This window comes from Cyprinodon variegatus, unplaced genomic scaffold (assembly GCF_000732505.1).
Source record: "Cyprinodon variegatus isolate N-32 unplaced genomic scaffold, C_variegatus-1.0 Scaffold964, whole genome shotgun sequence".
NCBI classification, from domain to species: Eukaryota; Metazoa; Chordata; class Actinopteri; order Cyprinodontiformes; family Cyprinodontidae; genus Cyprinodon; species Cyprinodon variegatus.
Window position 1 is genome coordinate 132,212 of NW_015151417.1, and position 15,079 is coordinate 147,290.

At 34.7% G+C, this 15,079-nt stretch overlaps 1 protein-coding gene, 1 long non-coding RNA gene and 3 other non-coding genes across 5 annotated transcripts; 4 read left to right on the forward strand and 1 right to left on the reverse strand.

The window, feature by feature from the left end:
• The first annotated feature begins 418 nt into the window (after nucleotides 1-418).
• On the forward strand, nucleotides 419-1,062 carry LOC107100373. Its single transcript, XR_001482005.1, has 3 exons — nucleotides 419-544; nucleotides 624-735; nucleotides 950-1,062. It is a non-coding gene; the product is annotated as an uncharacterized LOC107100373 (long non-coding RNA).
• Nucleotides 1,063-1,797: 735 nt separating this feature from the next.
• Nucleotides 1,798-1,879, forward strand: trnas-cga. The gene has a single exon. It is a non-coding gene; the product is annotated as a tRNA-Ser (tRNA).
• Nucleotides 1,880-3,213: 1,334 nt separating this feature from the next.
• trnas-cga lies at nucleotides 3,214-3,295 on the forward strand. The gene has a single exon. It is a non-coding gene; the product is annotated as a tRNA-Ser (tRNA).
• Nucleotides 3,296-3,836: 541 nt separating this feature from the next.
• trnas-cga lies at nucleotides 3,837-3,918 on the forward strand. The gene has a single exon. It is a non-coding gene; the product is annotated as a tRNA-Ser (tRNA).
• Nucleotides 3,919-7,850: 3,932 nt separating this feature from the next.
• On the reverse strand, nucleotides 7,851-11,032 carry LOC107100363 (type-2 ice-structuring protein-like). The gene is made up of 7 exons (XM_015398822.1): nucleotides 10,972-11,032; nucleotides 10,777-10,827; nucleotides 9,686-9,727; nucleotides 8,482-8,591; nucleotides 8,268-8,402; nucleotides 8,073-8,184; nucleotides 7,851-7,918 (listed from the first exon to the last, which is right to left on the reverse strand). The coding sequence occupies exons 1-7, from the start codon at nucleotides 11,030-11,032 to the stop codon at nucleotides 7,851-7,853; spliced, it is 579 nt and encodes a 192-aa protein (XP_015254308.1).
• Between the last annotated feature and the right edge of the window lie 4,047 nt (nucleotides 11,033-15,079).

Genomic DNA, 15,079 nt, shown 5'->3' on the forward strand with positions numbered 1-15,079 from the left:
CTGCTTCGAAATTAAGTGTTAACAAGCAGTTGGACAGGTGTTCCTAATAAAGTGGCCGGTGAGTGTAGGCCTACCATGATATTAACCTCTAAAGGAACATTTTAAATACTATGCCACATATTTACTAATAAATTCACCTTTTTGTGTTTTCAGCAGGAAAAGACGCTGTCATGGCTAAAAGATCCTGTCCTTGGGGCTGGTCTCACCTCAATGGTCGTTGCTTCAAGTACTTTTCAACATGCAGAACTTGGACTCAAGCTGAGGTCATTTTTTGTTGCTTTTATCATTAATTTTCTTAAACCCTGTGTTAGAGTTTACTTGTCCAATCTTTTGCTTATTTTAATCCCCCCCCCAAAAAAAAACTGGTGGATGCTCTTCTGTCTCAATCTGTTCTCGGTGTCCATTGCAGAGAGACTGCCTGTCCATGGAGGCAAACCTTGCATCCGTCCATAATTATGAGGAATCTGTTTATATTAATGGCCTGATATCAGCTTCAGGTGATGGGTATGCAGAGGTATGGATTGGAGCCACTGATGCACAGGAGGTAAATCTAAACATGGTTTTTGTTGGTACTTTAGCAAATTCTACAATGAAATATGTAACCTAAAAATGTATATTTCCAGGATAATATTTGGTTCTGGAGTGATGGCAGCAAATTCCAGGATGCAAACTGGTGTAATAACCAGCCGAACAACTTTAATGGAAATCAAAAGTGTGTGATAATGAATCATGGAGGTAAATAAAGAGAATGCAGAAACATTTACAATTTCCAGTGAGACTAAATTATTCACTTTAGTTATTTTATCAGCTATTTTTTGGTAACTAACAATAAATTGTTTATTTTCTTGTTAATCTGTTTCATATTTAGTAGTTTTTTGGAAAGGTTTTTAAGATGTTTTAAGGTTTGTTTATTCTGTATTTCCTGATTTTCTTTTTCTGTTGTTCACAGCATCCTCCTGCTGGGGGGATAGGAGGTGTACTTTGACTAGACCATATGTATGTGTCAAAAAAAACTGCTGACTTCACTGTTCCTGAAGAATTGAAAACCACAATCATCATAGGGCATTTACTGGTGTTTTTTTTTTTTTTTGATCTGCATTAATCATTTATAAAGATACAGACCATATTGGTTTTAGAAACATAATTTAAAGTTAAATAAAATATATTGTCTTTATTAAAGCTTACCTGTTGTTGTATGTTATTAACTTTGCACACATCAAAATTGAAAGCACTGCAACAAGATGACAAGAGAATGTTTCAATTTTTCACGTATTTTTTGTGTGGCTAATACACACATCTTTAAAGATCACCCTGAAAAATCGTTGTTAAAAGAATCATTTACCAATACTTTAACTTAAGCTTATATTTTTTATAAAGGAAAGTGGCAGCAGCCTGGTTGGCAATACATCATCCAGCCATTGGTCTATATATGCAAAAATGTGATAGAGTATCTAATGTTTTTTAATAACAATGAAAATCTCTCAGATAAAGCCCATATATTTCCCATTTAAAAACTGTTCTACAAAATCCTTAAATTTCGATGACAGAGAAATCAAAAAGTGGATTTCTTTTAATATTCTGTCGCTTAAGAGCACCATGAATATGCACCATAAAAGAACGTTTCATATGCAGGGATCTAGGGAATTATATTTGTATTAGAATATCTGCATTAATTGGAATAAGCTTGAATATGTTCAGTTTGACCTTAATGATTTTTAATGATCAAAATCACTGTATCCAGTTAAAGCAGATAATGATATAGAAGGCTATTTTGTCCGAAATCATGTTACTCTCACAGCTGTGATGGCCGAGAGGTTAAGGCGTTGGACTCGAAATCCAATGGGGATTCCCCGCACAGGTTCGAACCCTGTTCACAGCGATCTCTACTTGTGACTTTACTTTATAGGTGAAGAAAATAAACTTGAGGTCGCCAATATGTCATTTAATTAGATGTAATAGGAATCATTTATCCTGCTAAAGCATAATGATATTTATTTATTAGTTCTTGAAAATGTCTAATTGTTAAACACAAAAAAATGTAAATAGACAAAATACTTAAAATCAAAGGAAACTGCAAACCATCTGGTAGGAAACACAACATAAGCCCTTCCTTAATATGTGTAGTTGTGCGTTCTGATGTGCTCGTGAAATGTCATAAGCCTCAGCTCTAGTTCTGTTCCAATTCACAAGAACACAAGATCAAGAACTGACAAAGTCCCCAGATGCTGTTTTCCTCCACCCTCTTTACTGAGTATGCATCAGAGTGGACATACTTTATCTGTTCTTGAGATTGACAGCTGTCCCAGAGCTCAGAGTATTAAGTTAAAAGTTCTCTTTTCTGTTGCCCTTGTTCTATAAAATAACGTTTTAAGATCATTTGTGGGGAGAATATTATACTTTTAAGCGTCACTATATGATCCATTTACTGATATAGTGCATAATTTTAGAAAAAAGCAACCAGCGGACCTCCTAGGGTAACCGCAGTCAAGGCTAACCACAGCCCGTCTGCAGCAACCCTCTCTTGGCATAGCCATCTGTAAAAGACCACTGGCCCTGATGGCGATTTTTTTGTTTCATTTGACAAAATGTTAATTAGATTTTTGTTTATCTGACTGATTACATTTTAATTTAGTACACACAAAAAAGATTTGTATAGCTGTTTTACACTAGTCCTACAAACATTTTTACCATCTGTCTTTCTAAAGAAGCACCCAAATCATATTGCCCTCCAGTCCTTTTTACATCTGTGATTTTGAGTCATTTAAAATCAAGAAAATACACTTCAGGTGTCCAATCTACTTTGAAATTAGAAGTTTTGTTAATCCTTATCCTATATCATGATTACATTGAATATAATTCCATTTTACACAATGTTGACGAGATCTCAATCTTTTTGCAGCTAAAGCTGATGTTACATCATTATCGGTGTTGTGAAGGTTTGTTGAGATCTGATATAATTTCACTCTATGATGAATCAGAATAACTAACCCCACCATAAAATGTATGTTGTGAAGAGGTTTGAAATTTAAAGTATTATAATGAGTTCTAACCTCCTTCAATTCATTGCATCCTTCCAATGGAAAGCCCTGACCTGTTTTATAACCCATTTTCATCTTTACCATCTGTCTTTCTAAAGAAGCACCTTTAGCCCATAATTATAATGCCCTCTAGTACTTTTTCCAAGACTTCAGAAAACATGCAGGTGTATATGCAGCTGTGATGGCCGAGAGGTTAAGGCGTTGGACTCGAAATCCAATGGGGTTTCCCCGCACAGGTTCAAACCCTGTTCACAGCGATTTGTTGTTGTGTCTTTAGGCATTTAAAATTAGGATAATGCACTTCGGGTGTCCAATCTACTTTGAAATTAGAAGTTATATTTATTCTTATCCTATATCATGATTAGATTTAATATAATTCCATTTAAACAATGTTGATGAGATCTGTATAACCACCTGGATAACATATAATTTTTCAAAGTAAATTGTTCTATATCTCAATTTAATAATTCTTATCAGTTCTACAGTATATTCAGATATTGAAAATGAATGAAAAATGTATTGAAATAAAACATAACTAATCAAGGTAATATTGATAAAATATCTTGCCTTTTTTATTCCCACTCATCAACAATTGACATTTTAGAAATGTATCATTTCAGCATTCCCCATCCAGTCCTCTTAGTCTTATTTTATTACTATTTTAGATTTTTTTTTTTCACTTGGCCCTCGTTGAAGGAGGAGGCCTTTTCTCTGTCTCCTACTCCGTTCCCTGTCTAACCTGCATAGATCTGTGTCTTGTCTGCTGTGTAACTTCAGAAAACATCAGTGATCTATACAGCTGTGATGGCCGAGAGGTTAAGGCGTTGGACTCGAAATCCAATGGGGTTTCCCCGCACAGGTTCGAACCCTGTTCACAGCGATTTGAGGTTGAGTCTTTAGTCATTTAAAATTAGGAAAATACACTTCAGGTGCCCAATCTAGTTTGAAATTAGAAGTTGTGTTAATCCTTATCCTAAATCATAATTACATCGAATATAATTCCAATTTGAACAATGTTGATGAGATCTGTATAATTACTTGGATCTCTATCTCTTTGATTTTTGTGCAAGTCAGCCAACATTGCGCATTGGACATTGCAATTTTGACATATGATGACCAAAGAGGGTCTAGTATCACCTTATATGGTAATGTTATAGTGTAAGGGCAAAAGGCAGGATACTGCCGTTGGAGACTTTGGAAGATGCACCTGCTTGCTAGTTGTGGCATTACTAGATAAACTGGAAAACATTAAGAAGGGCTTCGACATTTTGCTGATTCCTCAGCTATGGTCAAGAATAAAAAAGGCCTAAGAGAGAAGGTAGTAGACTTCTTCTGTAATTTGAGCTTATATCAGTGCTTTTGTAAAATATGACTGGAATAAATTCTTTTAATGCTTAAAGCCTTCTTTAAGTACACTCTCTGAGAAAGTTCCCTCTCGGATTGAACCGGGGTTGATCATACTGATGAACGATCCGAAGAAAATAAAACACTTTCTTCATCATTTTGAGATGATTTGATGAGAGCATTCACTCCATGCTGAATCAGAATGAAAGAAAACACAAAAACAAGGGTATGTGGTAAAGATGGTTCAAATTTGATGTATTTATATAATAAACTCAACTTCCTTCATCTACTGCATCCTTCAAGTTAAACTCCCTGACCTGTTTCATCATAGCTTTTCATCTCTACCTTTTGCTTTGTAATCAAGCTCAAAATCCGACTGTATAATAGCTGTGATGGCCAAGACGTTAAGGCGTTGGACTTGAAATCCAATGGAGTTTCGCTGCACAGGTTCAAACTCTATTTTCAGCGATTTGAGCTTGTGTCTTTAGTCATTTAAAATTAGGAAAATACACTTCAGGTGTCCAATCTACTTTGAAATTAGAAGTTGTGTTAATCCTTATCCTATATCATAATTAGATTGAAAATAGTTTCATTTTACACAATGTTAATGAGATCTGTATAATCACTTGGATAAGATGATTTTTAGTAGTAAATTGTTCTATATCTCACTTCAATAATTCTTATCAGTACTACAGTATATACAGATATTGGAAATGAATGAAAAGTATTGAATTAATACACAACTAAACAAGTTAATATTGATAAAATATCTTGCCTTTTTTATTCCCACTCATCATCAATGGATATTTTAGAAATGCATTGTTTTTCCCCAGCTCTTCAAACAGACTGTAGTCACGGTTAACTACTACCAGTGATTCTAGGAGTATCAGCCCTCTGCTACAACTCATTGAGCGGCGCGAGGCACTGTGGGACAGGTGGCGTGTAGGATCAAAAAGGGCAACAACGCGTAATCTTCTATGAAGTTCAAGTTCATCTTGCAAAACGTTTTAAAAGTATATTGAAAAAAAAAATTCAACTTATACACAGTATTGTTGGTCATGTATCAGTACAACTGTTGTAGATATGCTGCTATAGGTTTAGACTGCTGGAGGACATAGGGGCCCCTTTTTAATCATTCTGCTTTATTCTATTTAATCTCTATTCTCCCACTCTACAAAATGTGTTAGTTCAATCTCTAATGCTATGCTCTCTCCACTATTTTTATAGTAGCTTCATCTAGTATGTTCTTGTTTTGCTGTGACACCATCGGAGATATATCAGCTCTACTGCTGCCATCATCACCTTTGTTTATAGATGTTGGAGCTTGGCCTGTTTTTCAGTGCATGGCTGTTTCTCTTACTGTAACTAACTGTATGTGCTCTCTTCATCCTCTGACATGTACTGTAAGCTGGATCAGAACTTGTCTACGTGGCTGTGTGTTTTCTGGATGGGGCTGCCTGTGGAGCTGCTTTTAGAACAAATATAAAAACAATTGTGAAAAATAAAAACAGTTGAAAAGAAAACATTTGTAACTCTTTAAAACCTTTGTCCACATGGAGCCAAAGCCAAGTAAGATAGGATGGCATTTTCCCAAATTGTTACAGATAAATACAGCTACACAAGTAAGTCCACAACATATATTCCCACACACAAAACAAAATTAAAAGTATAGAGGACAATCTTTTATTGCACTCCGCTTTGTTTTTAAACAATATAAATATAAAAAAATGTGACTGCGGATGTCTGGGAGAAAGTGATTTGCCTACATGTGATGAATGCATAAAGAATAAATTATGAACAGTTTAGTTTGTGCCTTCAAGTCGTTGCCTATAGGCAGATTTTACCTGGATATAACCTAACCAAATATCTTCAGAACGGCTCCAAATGACACAAAACTCATATGGGTGAGTAGAACATGATGTAATAACATAAAATCAAGGGCCCAATGTAAAAAAAACGGCGTTCCCATTTAAGATAAACAGTCCTCAATGTGGACAGCACAGTCAAGAAAGGGTACCTTTCTTGACTGTGCTTTTTACCTTAGGTCTGTATGACCACATGTTGATCTAAGCCCTCAAAGATAGCACACAAACAGTGGGTCCCTGGCTTTTTTTCTCCCCCAGGTTGTCCCAATTAACACAGTTTATCCAGTAAATTTACAAATAACACAATAACAGAATTTCACAGGTCATCTTACACATATGGATCTTACAATAAAGCAATGGCATAAGTGTTGGAATGTCTGTCTTGCTGACTCGCATGTTTCCATGTCAACACAGGATGTCAACAGAGAAATAAATCAGGAACTTGGTGGCCCAGCAGGAAGCTGCAGGAAGTACACTAAAAATGAAACTTAATCTTTTAGAGGAAATTAACCTTTAGCACATTAATACAGAACTTAGTCTAAATCTGACACTTATTAAAAAGACAACTTTTGGTTAAATACAAGTAAGTAAATACACATAGATAAAACAAATTTTTGAATTTACAACATGAGCTTCAATCTCAGCCGTTATCCACTTATGGGTTTTTGCTCATCACCAGAAGCACAAAGTGTATCTGATGTTGGCGACAGGTTTATTAGGTTGAGGGTTTTGTTTTTATTTTTATACATGTGAATTTAGTTGGTTTGGAAATTGGTGTTTGGTTTGGTTGATGTTAACTAGTCTCTTTTGTGTATTTGGTTCATTTATTTATTGCTTGTCAAATTGTCTGAAATAAATTCCTATTAATTAATTAATTCATTAGCCAGGAAACAAAGCAACAGTGAAATTGATGTTTTCATCCTAAAAGAGATAATAAAAAGTACCAAAAAATATGTTTGCCTTTCATTACACTAAACTCCATTATACTGTTTATAAGACCCAAAACAGCAAAGTTAAGTTATATTTTTATTAGTCCTTTCAGCTTTGTTTAATCACTTATCCAATGAAACTTATTGACATAAATCATTCAAGGCACTCTGTTGTTAACTTATTTTTCAAAATGTATTTCTTTTTTATTACTGTTTAAAACTGTGTAATATGTTCCTGTTTCTTTAGAGTGATGCACAACTTTGAGTTTTTCTCAGCAAGTGAAAGTTTAATAAGAAACTTTGGAGCATGAAATGACAAAATGTTAAAGTAGTAAGAGTAACATGCAAGCCACAGTTTTTTTTTATTAAAATTAAATTCCAATATGTTATGTTTCATACATTTTATAGAGTATTCAATCTAAAGTATAAAGTATATAAATCTCTCTGCAATTTAGAGTGTTTTTGCTGGGAAATTGGAAAATCTAACAAAAGTTAGATTTCCCAGTTTCCTTTATTTTATCTTCACAAAGGTATTTGTTTTATTTTTGCCATGAACTGGAAACTATTAAAAGAAACACAAAATACAAAGAGTCTCTCCGGTTATTAGTGAAGGTGGCGATACTGTAAAAGAGAAACCTACACTGATCCACGTCTATTAATGAGAATCAAAGTCATTAGTAGTTTCTGGCACAGATAAATGGTATTTCATAGTAACAGTTGTTATCATCCCAGCATTTTGAACCTGCAGAACAAACAAACATATCAATTAGGAGAAATTTCTGAGGCTTCAAATCTACAAAAAAATGTACTGTAGATCTGACATGTAATAGCTTTGTAGCTGTAAACAATTCTTTGTCCGTCAAGAAGTTCACACTTGAGTTTGATTCTTTACTTACGGCTGTAGTTCATCTCCAAACAGTGCTGATTATTAAAGAAGTTATTGGGCTCCCATCGACACCAGTTTGTGTAGCCAAAATGGGTTCCATCCACCCAGGTCCAACGACCTTCCTGCAAAAAAAAAAAAGTATAAATAAACAGTTTGAATGAATTTTTTCAATGGCCTTACAAAGTCTGTGCACCAATGAATTTACCCTGTGTAAATCAGAGCCTCCGATCCACACTTCCCTGCGGCTCTGACCTGCAGCTGTTATCAGCTTTAGGAGCTGATAATTCATGTCAAAGTCATGAACTGATGCGAGATGGGCTCCTATGGACCTGCAGTTTTTCTGAAGACGAAAAAAAAACCCAGAGCCATCAGACATATGCAATCAGAAAGCAGTTTGTGAGGAAATATGCAAAGATCACCTGAGCTTTAAACCACGTGGAGAGAATTGGAAAGACATGGTAGCAACGACCCCTGAGCCGGGTCCATCCAGGAGAACAGGATCCAGAACGATGGGCTGTTCCATTTAGAGCTGATAACAAATTTAGAGAGTCTCACATAAATCATTTAAAATATAGAACCCGCAAAATTCATTTGTATACTAAAAAAGGTGTCACAAACGGTGTCATAGAGGGAGGGGAGTGGGGTTCTCCCTCAGCTTTATGGTGACACTGGTGTGCCCCCTCACTGGCCATAGAAGCTTGAAATTTACTGCTGAAATTCTTCATTAGAGGTTTGTTTGATCAGTTAAAGCTATAGCCCTTGCAGTACTGCCACCTGCGGTGGACATTAGATGTAAACTTTCCATCATTGCCAGGATGTGTGAAAAGAGCTGATCCTGTGATCAACTGGGACCAATTGCATGTGTTAAAGGTGTAAATTTTAGTTCGACTGGGTAATTTGGTAAACTTTTGTGTTAAGGCTGCCCAAGCAGATAAAATCAAGTGCATAACTTACACTATTGTGGTTTACAAAAATAACCTTCTTTAATTACTTCCTTATTTGTTTATTTTCATGTCCCAATTAAAAGTTTGAAGTTTAACCAATGATCCCCTGTGCACCGTTCTCCTTGCAAAGTTGGTATCACCCTACCTGTTTTAAACAGACCCATGATGGCTTTACTTTTGACATTGTCATTATTGAGAGTTGTTGTACTACAAAACACTAAAAGAGCACCAAAAAGTGGACAACCAACTCTTTTTCCACTGTTGGTTGACAACACACCTTATAAAAAGAGGAAAGAGAGGTAAATATACATATTGTTAAGTTAGCTGATAATTTGTAGACTGCATACGTTCCTAATGCACAATTTTAGGTACGTCCAAACATACTAAATACTGGGGATGCAGCTAGCTAAGATGTACAGTGGTATCACCACATTGTAAGTAATCTTAAAACTTATTTAATATAATGGTACAGTTAACTGGAATTAATCATGTCCTTGTGCTGTTGATAATCCTGTACCACATTGCTTGTTTTTATATTTCCTAAATGTTAGGAATTTTTCATGAGATATTGTTCATTTAAAGTCATCCATGATTAAGTTTGCCTCTCATTGATTAAGAATGATGATAATTGCTAAAACAAAGTGATTTAGTCAGAAACAAAACCAAAACAAAAACCTACCTTTCAAATACATTTCTTCAGTCACAGAATCAAAGACTGGTTCTGGGTAACAGAGGAGGGAGAGATGAGCAAAAAATATATATGTATATATATATATATATTATGAAATTAACTGAAGAAAAGATCCACTAACCTTCTACATTTGTGTTGTTTCCAGTATTCTCCCCAAGAGGAGCTACACAGTTGGGGAAAATTATATTGTTAAATGTACTTTTTGCGTGCTTACTGTACCTATCAGAGATTCTGCAAATTATAAATAAATGTCAAACAAAATCTTACCATCTAAAAGGTTTTCCTCAGTTTCAAATTTCTTGCTGGGGTCTGAGAAAGATACACATTTGATCATGAACATAATCTAAAATATTTTATAAATCATCTTGCTATATTCAATTCAATTCAGTTTATTTCTATAGCGCCAATAGGCTCAATGCACAGCTCCACTACTTCCTGAATTTAAGGCAGCTCCTTTGTTTCCTGTCTTTCATGATTGGATGCACTGATTAATCCAGGTGTGTATGACCTAAGTAACTGGCCAGACACACCTGGATTAATCAGTTCGTCCAGTAATGAAAGACAGGAAACAAAGCAACTGAATTAAATTCAGGAAGTAGTGGAGCTGTGCATAGAGCCCATTCACAACACAAGTCATCTTAAAGCACTTTACAGTTCAACCAGATCATACAGTCAAATTGATTCAAAGTTTTCTATCTAAGGAAAACCAGTTGATTGCACCGACTCATTGACTCAAATGCAATCCCTCACACTGAGCATGCTTGTAGTGACAGTGGAGAGGAAAAAGTCCCTTTTAACAGGAAGAAACCTCCAGCAGAACCAGGCTCAGTGTGAGCGGCCATCTGCCGATAAATGTAATGAGGACATTGTTTTGACTGCCATTTATATCCTGATGTTCAGTCATTGATCCTAAACCTACCAACCAGCAAAAAAGAAAGTAAGGACTAGCTAAATGTTCTCAGATTGGTATGTAGCTTCCCACCATCAGTGTGTGGGTGAATAACTGAATGTATTGTGAAGTATTGTGAAGTTTTGTGGCCTGAAAAGGCGCTCTAAAGGTACAAACCATGTATCCTTACCTTCTGTGAGAGATTCATCCCTCTCAACCTCATCTGTAGGACCTGGAAAAGCTGCATTACATATAGCACAGAAACTACATTATGCAAGATAAAATATACAAGTTGTGAAATGTATTTGAATATGAAATGTGTGGTGTAAGTTATATTTGCATCAATAAAAAAAATTATAATGATATGCATGCAAACAAAACTCACCAGCAGCTTTACTCAAAGCTAATAAGGCACAAAGAAAAGCGAGCAAACTCAGGATCTTCATAGTTTGAATAATAATGGTCAAAGATAATAAAGAGCTTCAATAAAATCAGAACAATGAAGATGTCTCAGGGTAGTAGTTTAGCATTAAACTAAACTCTTAGACCCAAAAAGAGAAATTGAAGTTACTCAGTTTCCTTAAATTTTACAGCAGAACAACCCTATCAAGATCAGTCTGTAGCCTATTTGAGATATGCTGGAGGACTAAAAAATCAGGCCTTTTATACTTTCTATCCCAGCCTCCAAACAAGGAAACTGGCACGTGCATTTAAGAAAACAAAATCCCCTGTCTTGATTTCTTATCTTTTGAAAAGACCTAATTCAAAAATTTACCAAAGTCCGAATGTAGCTCATAAAACATATTTTGTGACTATATTTTATAATACCATAAAAGCTTAAAGAACCCATCCAAGAAATTATTCAAATAAGAGTAAAAAAGTATTTTGGGGAAAAAAAGGCTACAAGAACTGAGTAACGCATCTGATTTATAAAAGGCAATAAAGACTGACCAAAGTTTAATAATTAAAAGTTCATGATCGATCTAGAAATAGATAATTAAAATATACCAATTTTTCTTTAAAAATAAAACTTGAGTCTGTTGACAAATATTTATTCCATTACTCGATCTCCAAAGCTCGTGTTAGGTTTTTGTTGATATAAACATTAACTATGTGTATTTTTCTTGTAGCACTGCTCCCTTTGAACAAACGTTTTTTGTTATTCAAGGAAGTTGCTCACTATGAATGGAGTAGCCATTCATTTAACTGAAGTGAGAGTGTCCCTGAAGTGAGTCTGATGCTATATCAAAGTATTATTCAAGTAAAAATAAAGTATATGATGCATTAAAAGTATTCAAAAAATAATATTTTTTGGAAAAAGTTTCACTAGTAACTGTAATTAAGTAAAAGTAACTAGTCACTTGGCACCAAGTATTTTGTGTTTACTTAAACACGTGCCTTACCTTTGAACTGCATAAACATCCCAGTGTTTAATATTTAATCCAAATGTAGTATGCACGTGCAGCATAATCAAATATATTACACTTCCTGGTACATTTGCATTCACTTTAATCACAAAAGACAACTTACAACACTATTGATGAATATTTTCATTAAAAAAAAATATTTGATATTTAATAAAATTGGTGTTACTGTTGGCTTTCAATATTTTTCTCAAGTTTTTTTTACAGATCACATTAAAACAAAACAATGGGAGGGAATTCAGGATTATGAGGTCAAACACCATCTTGAAGTCTTCTGACTTCATATCTGACCTTGGGGAAAAGATAAAGGATAAGGAAAAAAGAACAGTTCCTTAAATGATAACAACTTTATCTGGAAACTTTAGCAGAACACTAAGCAATACCAGTTTACATATTAAGTTTATTTTTATTCCACGAAGGGAATTAAACAAATCCTGACCTAATGAAAAGTCTCAAGTAAAATAGAAAATACAATAAAATAAGAAAACTGCAACAAAAGCAAAAATAGGCATATCCATGTACACTCCTGTTCCCACATGTATAAATACTACATATAATAATAGTACATAAAATTCACCTTTAATATGCAAATTCTGACTCTCTCTAACCGACAAAATAAGGGCAGCCTGAATTCATGAAAATGCCTGGTTATATTTATCTAAGGGTAATTTTCCAGATAGGGAAGCCAGTATTTAAAAGTTGCAGGGAAATCAAGTCAAGTCTTCAAAAAAAAAAAAAATAATGCAGTTTTTGTCAAATATGTGATCAAAATCAATACCCTACATATTTGGTAGTTATATGGCACTATATAAATAAGCTAAAACTGAACCTGAATAGTTGTTCAACTGTGTATGCAGTGCTACATTAAGTCGATATAAACCAACGTTAATTTTATTTTATGTTTCCAAGACTGAATTATATAGAATGAATCACTATTAATTAATTTTTTTCTGTGATATTTTGTAAATACAGTATCACAAGTACAGAACAACGAAATTAAAATCTGCATTTAACCCATCCCCTTTGGGAGCAGTGTGCTGCCATTGTGCCATGCCGGGGGAGCAGTGTGGGGTTAAGGGTGTTGCTCAGAGACCCAGAGTGGCAGTCTATGGGCCTATGGGAGTGTGGGGGGCTTGAACTCAGAACAACTCGAGACCCAAGCGCAATGCTTGAACCATTAGGCCACCCGTCCCCCGTATAAGAGAATACAGGTATAGAACAATTTACCTTTCTGAATTATCTTATCCAAGGGATTATTAAGACCTCATTAATCATTGAGTAAAATTTTGCTTTATCCTTATCCTGCTATATCATAATTCAATCGAATTATGATATAGCAGGATAAGGATTCATGTAATTTCAAATTAGATTGGAAATTTCAAGTATATTTTTTTCAGTTTAAATGACTAAGGACACAACCAGAAGTCATTGTTTACAGGGTAGATATATGTGATATAAGTAATTTCCCTCTGGGATTATTAAAGTTTGTCTGATGACTGATTCTGATGTTAGGATAAATATGCTGCTCTTGTTTTATACAGGGTCATTTCATACAGTAAACGTAAACATTTTTTTCAGATCAGCTGGGACTCTTGTAGGAACATAGAGCATTCACTTTCTCTCCAGTTTCCTTACATTTATGTTCAAAGTGTGCAGCTCTGTTTATATATATCCTGCCAGCCACCCTGCTAAGGAAACAAATTTTTACTGCTTGTATTCGCAATCTTGTCCTTTCGGTCATTACCCAGATCTCATGACCATACAGTAGGTGAGGGTGGGAACGTAGATTGATCAGTAAATCGAGAGCTTTGCCTGATCGATTTGATCCAGTCTGGTCCAATACAGAAACCAAGCCTCAGTCCAACAGTCAGCTCTCAGAGAGACTTGAATCCCTCTGATTTTTGTGGGATTTTATAAGTTTAGTAACTTAATCAAAGGGAATTTATCGGTGAAATAAGGTTGCAAAGTAAAAAAAAAAAAAAAAAAATCTTTGTTATAAAAATCACTTTAATCATTTTAAATTTATTTTTTTATTTTTTTTAATCTATTCATTTGTCTTTAAACAGATCAGCACAGGCAGCAACACAACTATTTGAATGTGTCTTTTAAAGCTTTATGTTTGATCATCTTTGTTGATAAGCCTTATCTATGTAAGTTTGTTACCTTGACCTCTAAATGCCATCTATAGCCTGGACTTCTTATTTCAGCAAGTTTAACAAAATCAATGGTATTTCGCAAATCAAAGAATGTAAAGCAGGAGGGGACAAATTTAAGTTCTTTGAACTATGCTGTAAGTAAGATGTTTAGTGCAGGATATTTAATTCATCAATTTTCTACCTAGCCTATTTCCAGTATGTATTTAGGTCAGCTAAGACAAGTAAACAGATATGGTTCATATGGACTTTGGCTGAATGATATCAACTGACATGCTTGTACAAGATAAGAATATATTGAAGTGTGTGTGAATACGTCTGCTGTAATTTGCCAACTCTTTTTTCCCTACTTACACTGTCGATACCTCAATCCATCCATTTTCCTTCACGCTTATCCCACATTGTATCCCATTTACAATTTAAGAAAATATATCAAATATAAAATAAAAAAAAAATAAAGGCCACATACTCAAATTACTCTGATAATCTATTGAAATAGTATTTTGTATTTATGTTTCTTTTGATATTTTAAGTGGGAAAATTATCCAACATATCTTCATGTATATATATCAATATACATAAGCAGGAGTTAATGTCTTATTCTATTCATTTAGTCTACTTCCTTTTTCTTGATTGACAAAATATTTGAAATATCCGTACAAACACTAAAAAATGTATTTATCTGTTACTACTATCATCATTAATATTAGTCTTCATCTAGGTGTGGTAAAAGTAGCGGCCTTACTTCTGTTTCAACTGCTAGTAATGTCAATACAAGAATTAACTCTGTTATTATTTCCTGGACGGGGCCGCCTTTTAGAGCTGCTTTTTGTATCTCTGCTTCTGTCTCCTTGAACCCCAGTCGGCCTCGGCAGATGGCCGCTCACACTGAGCCTGGTTCTGCTGGAGGTTTCTT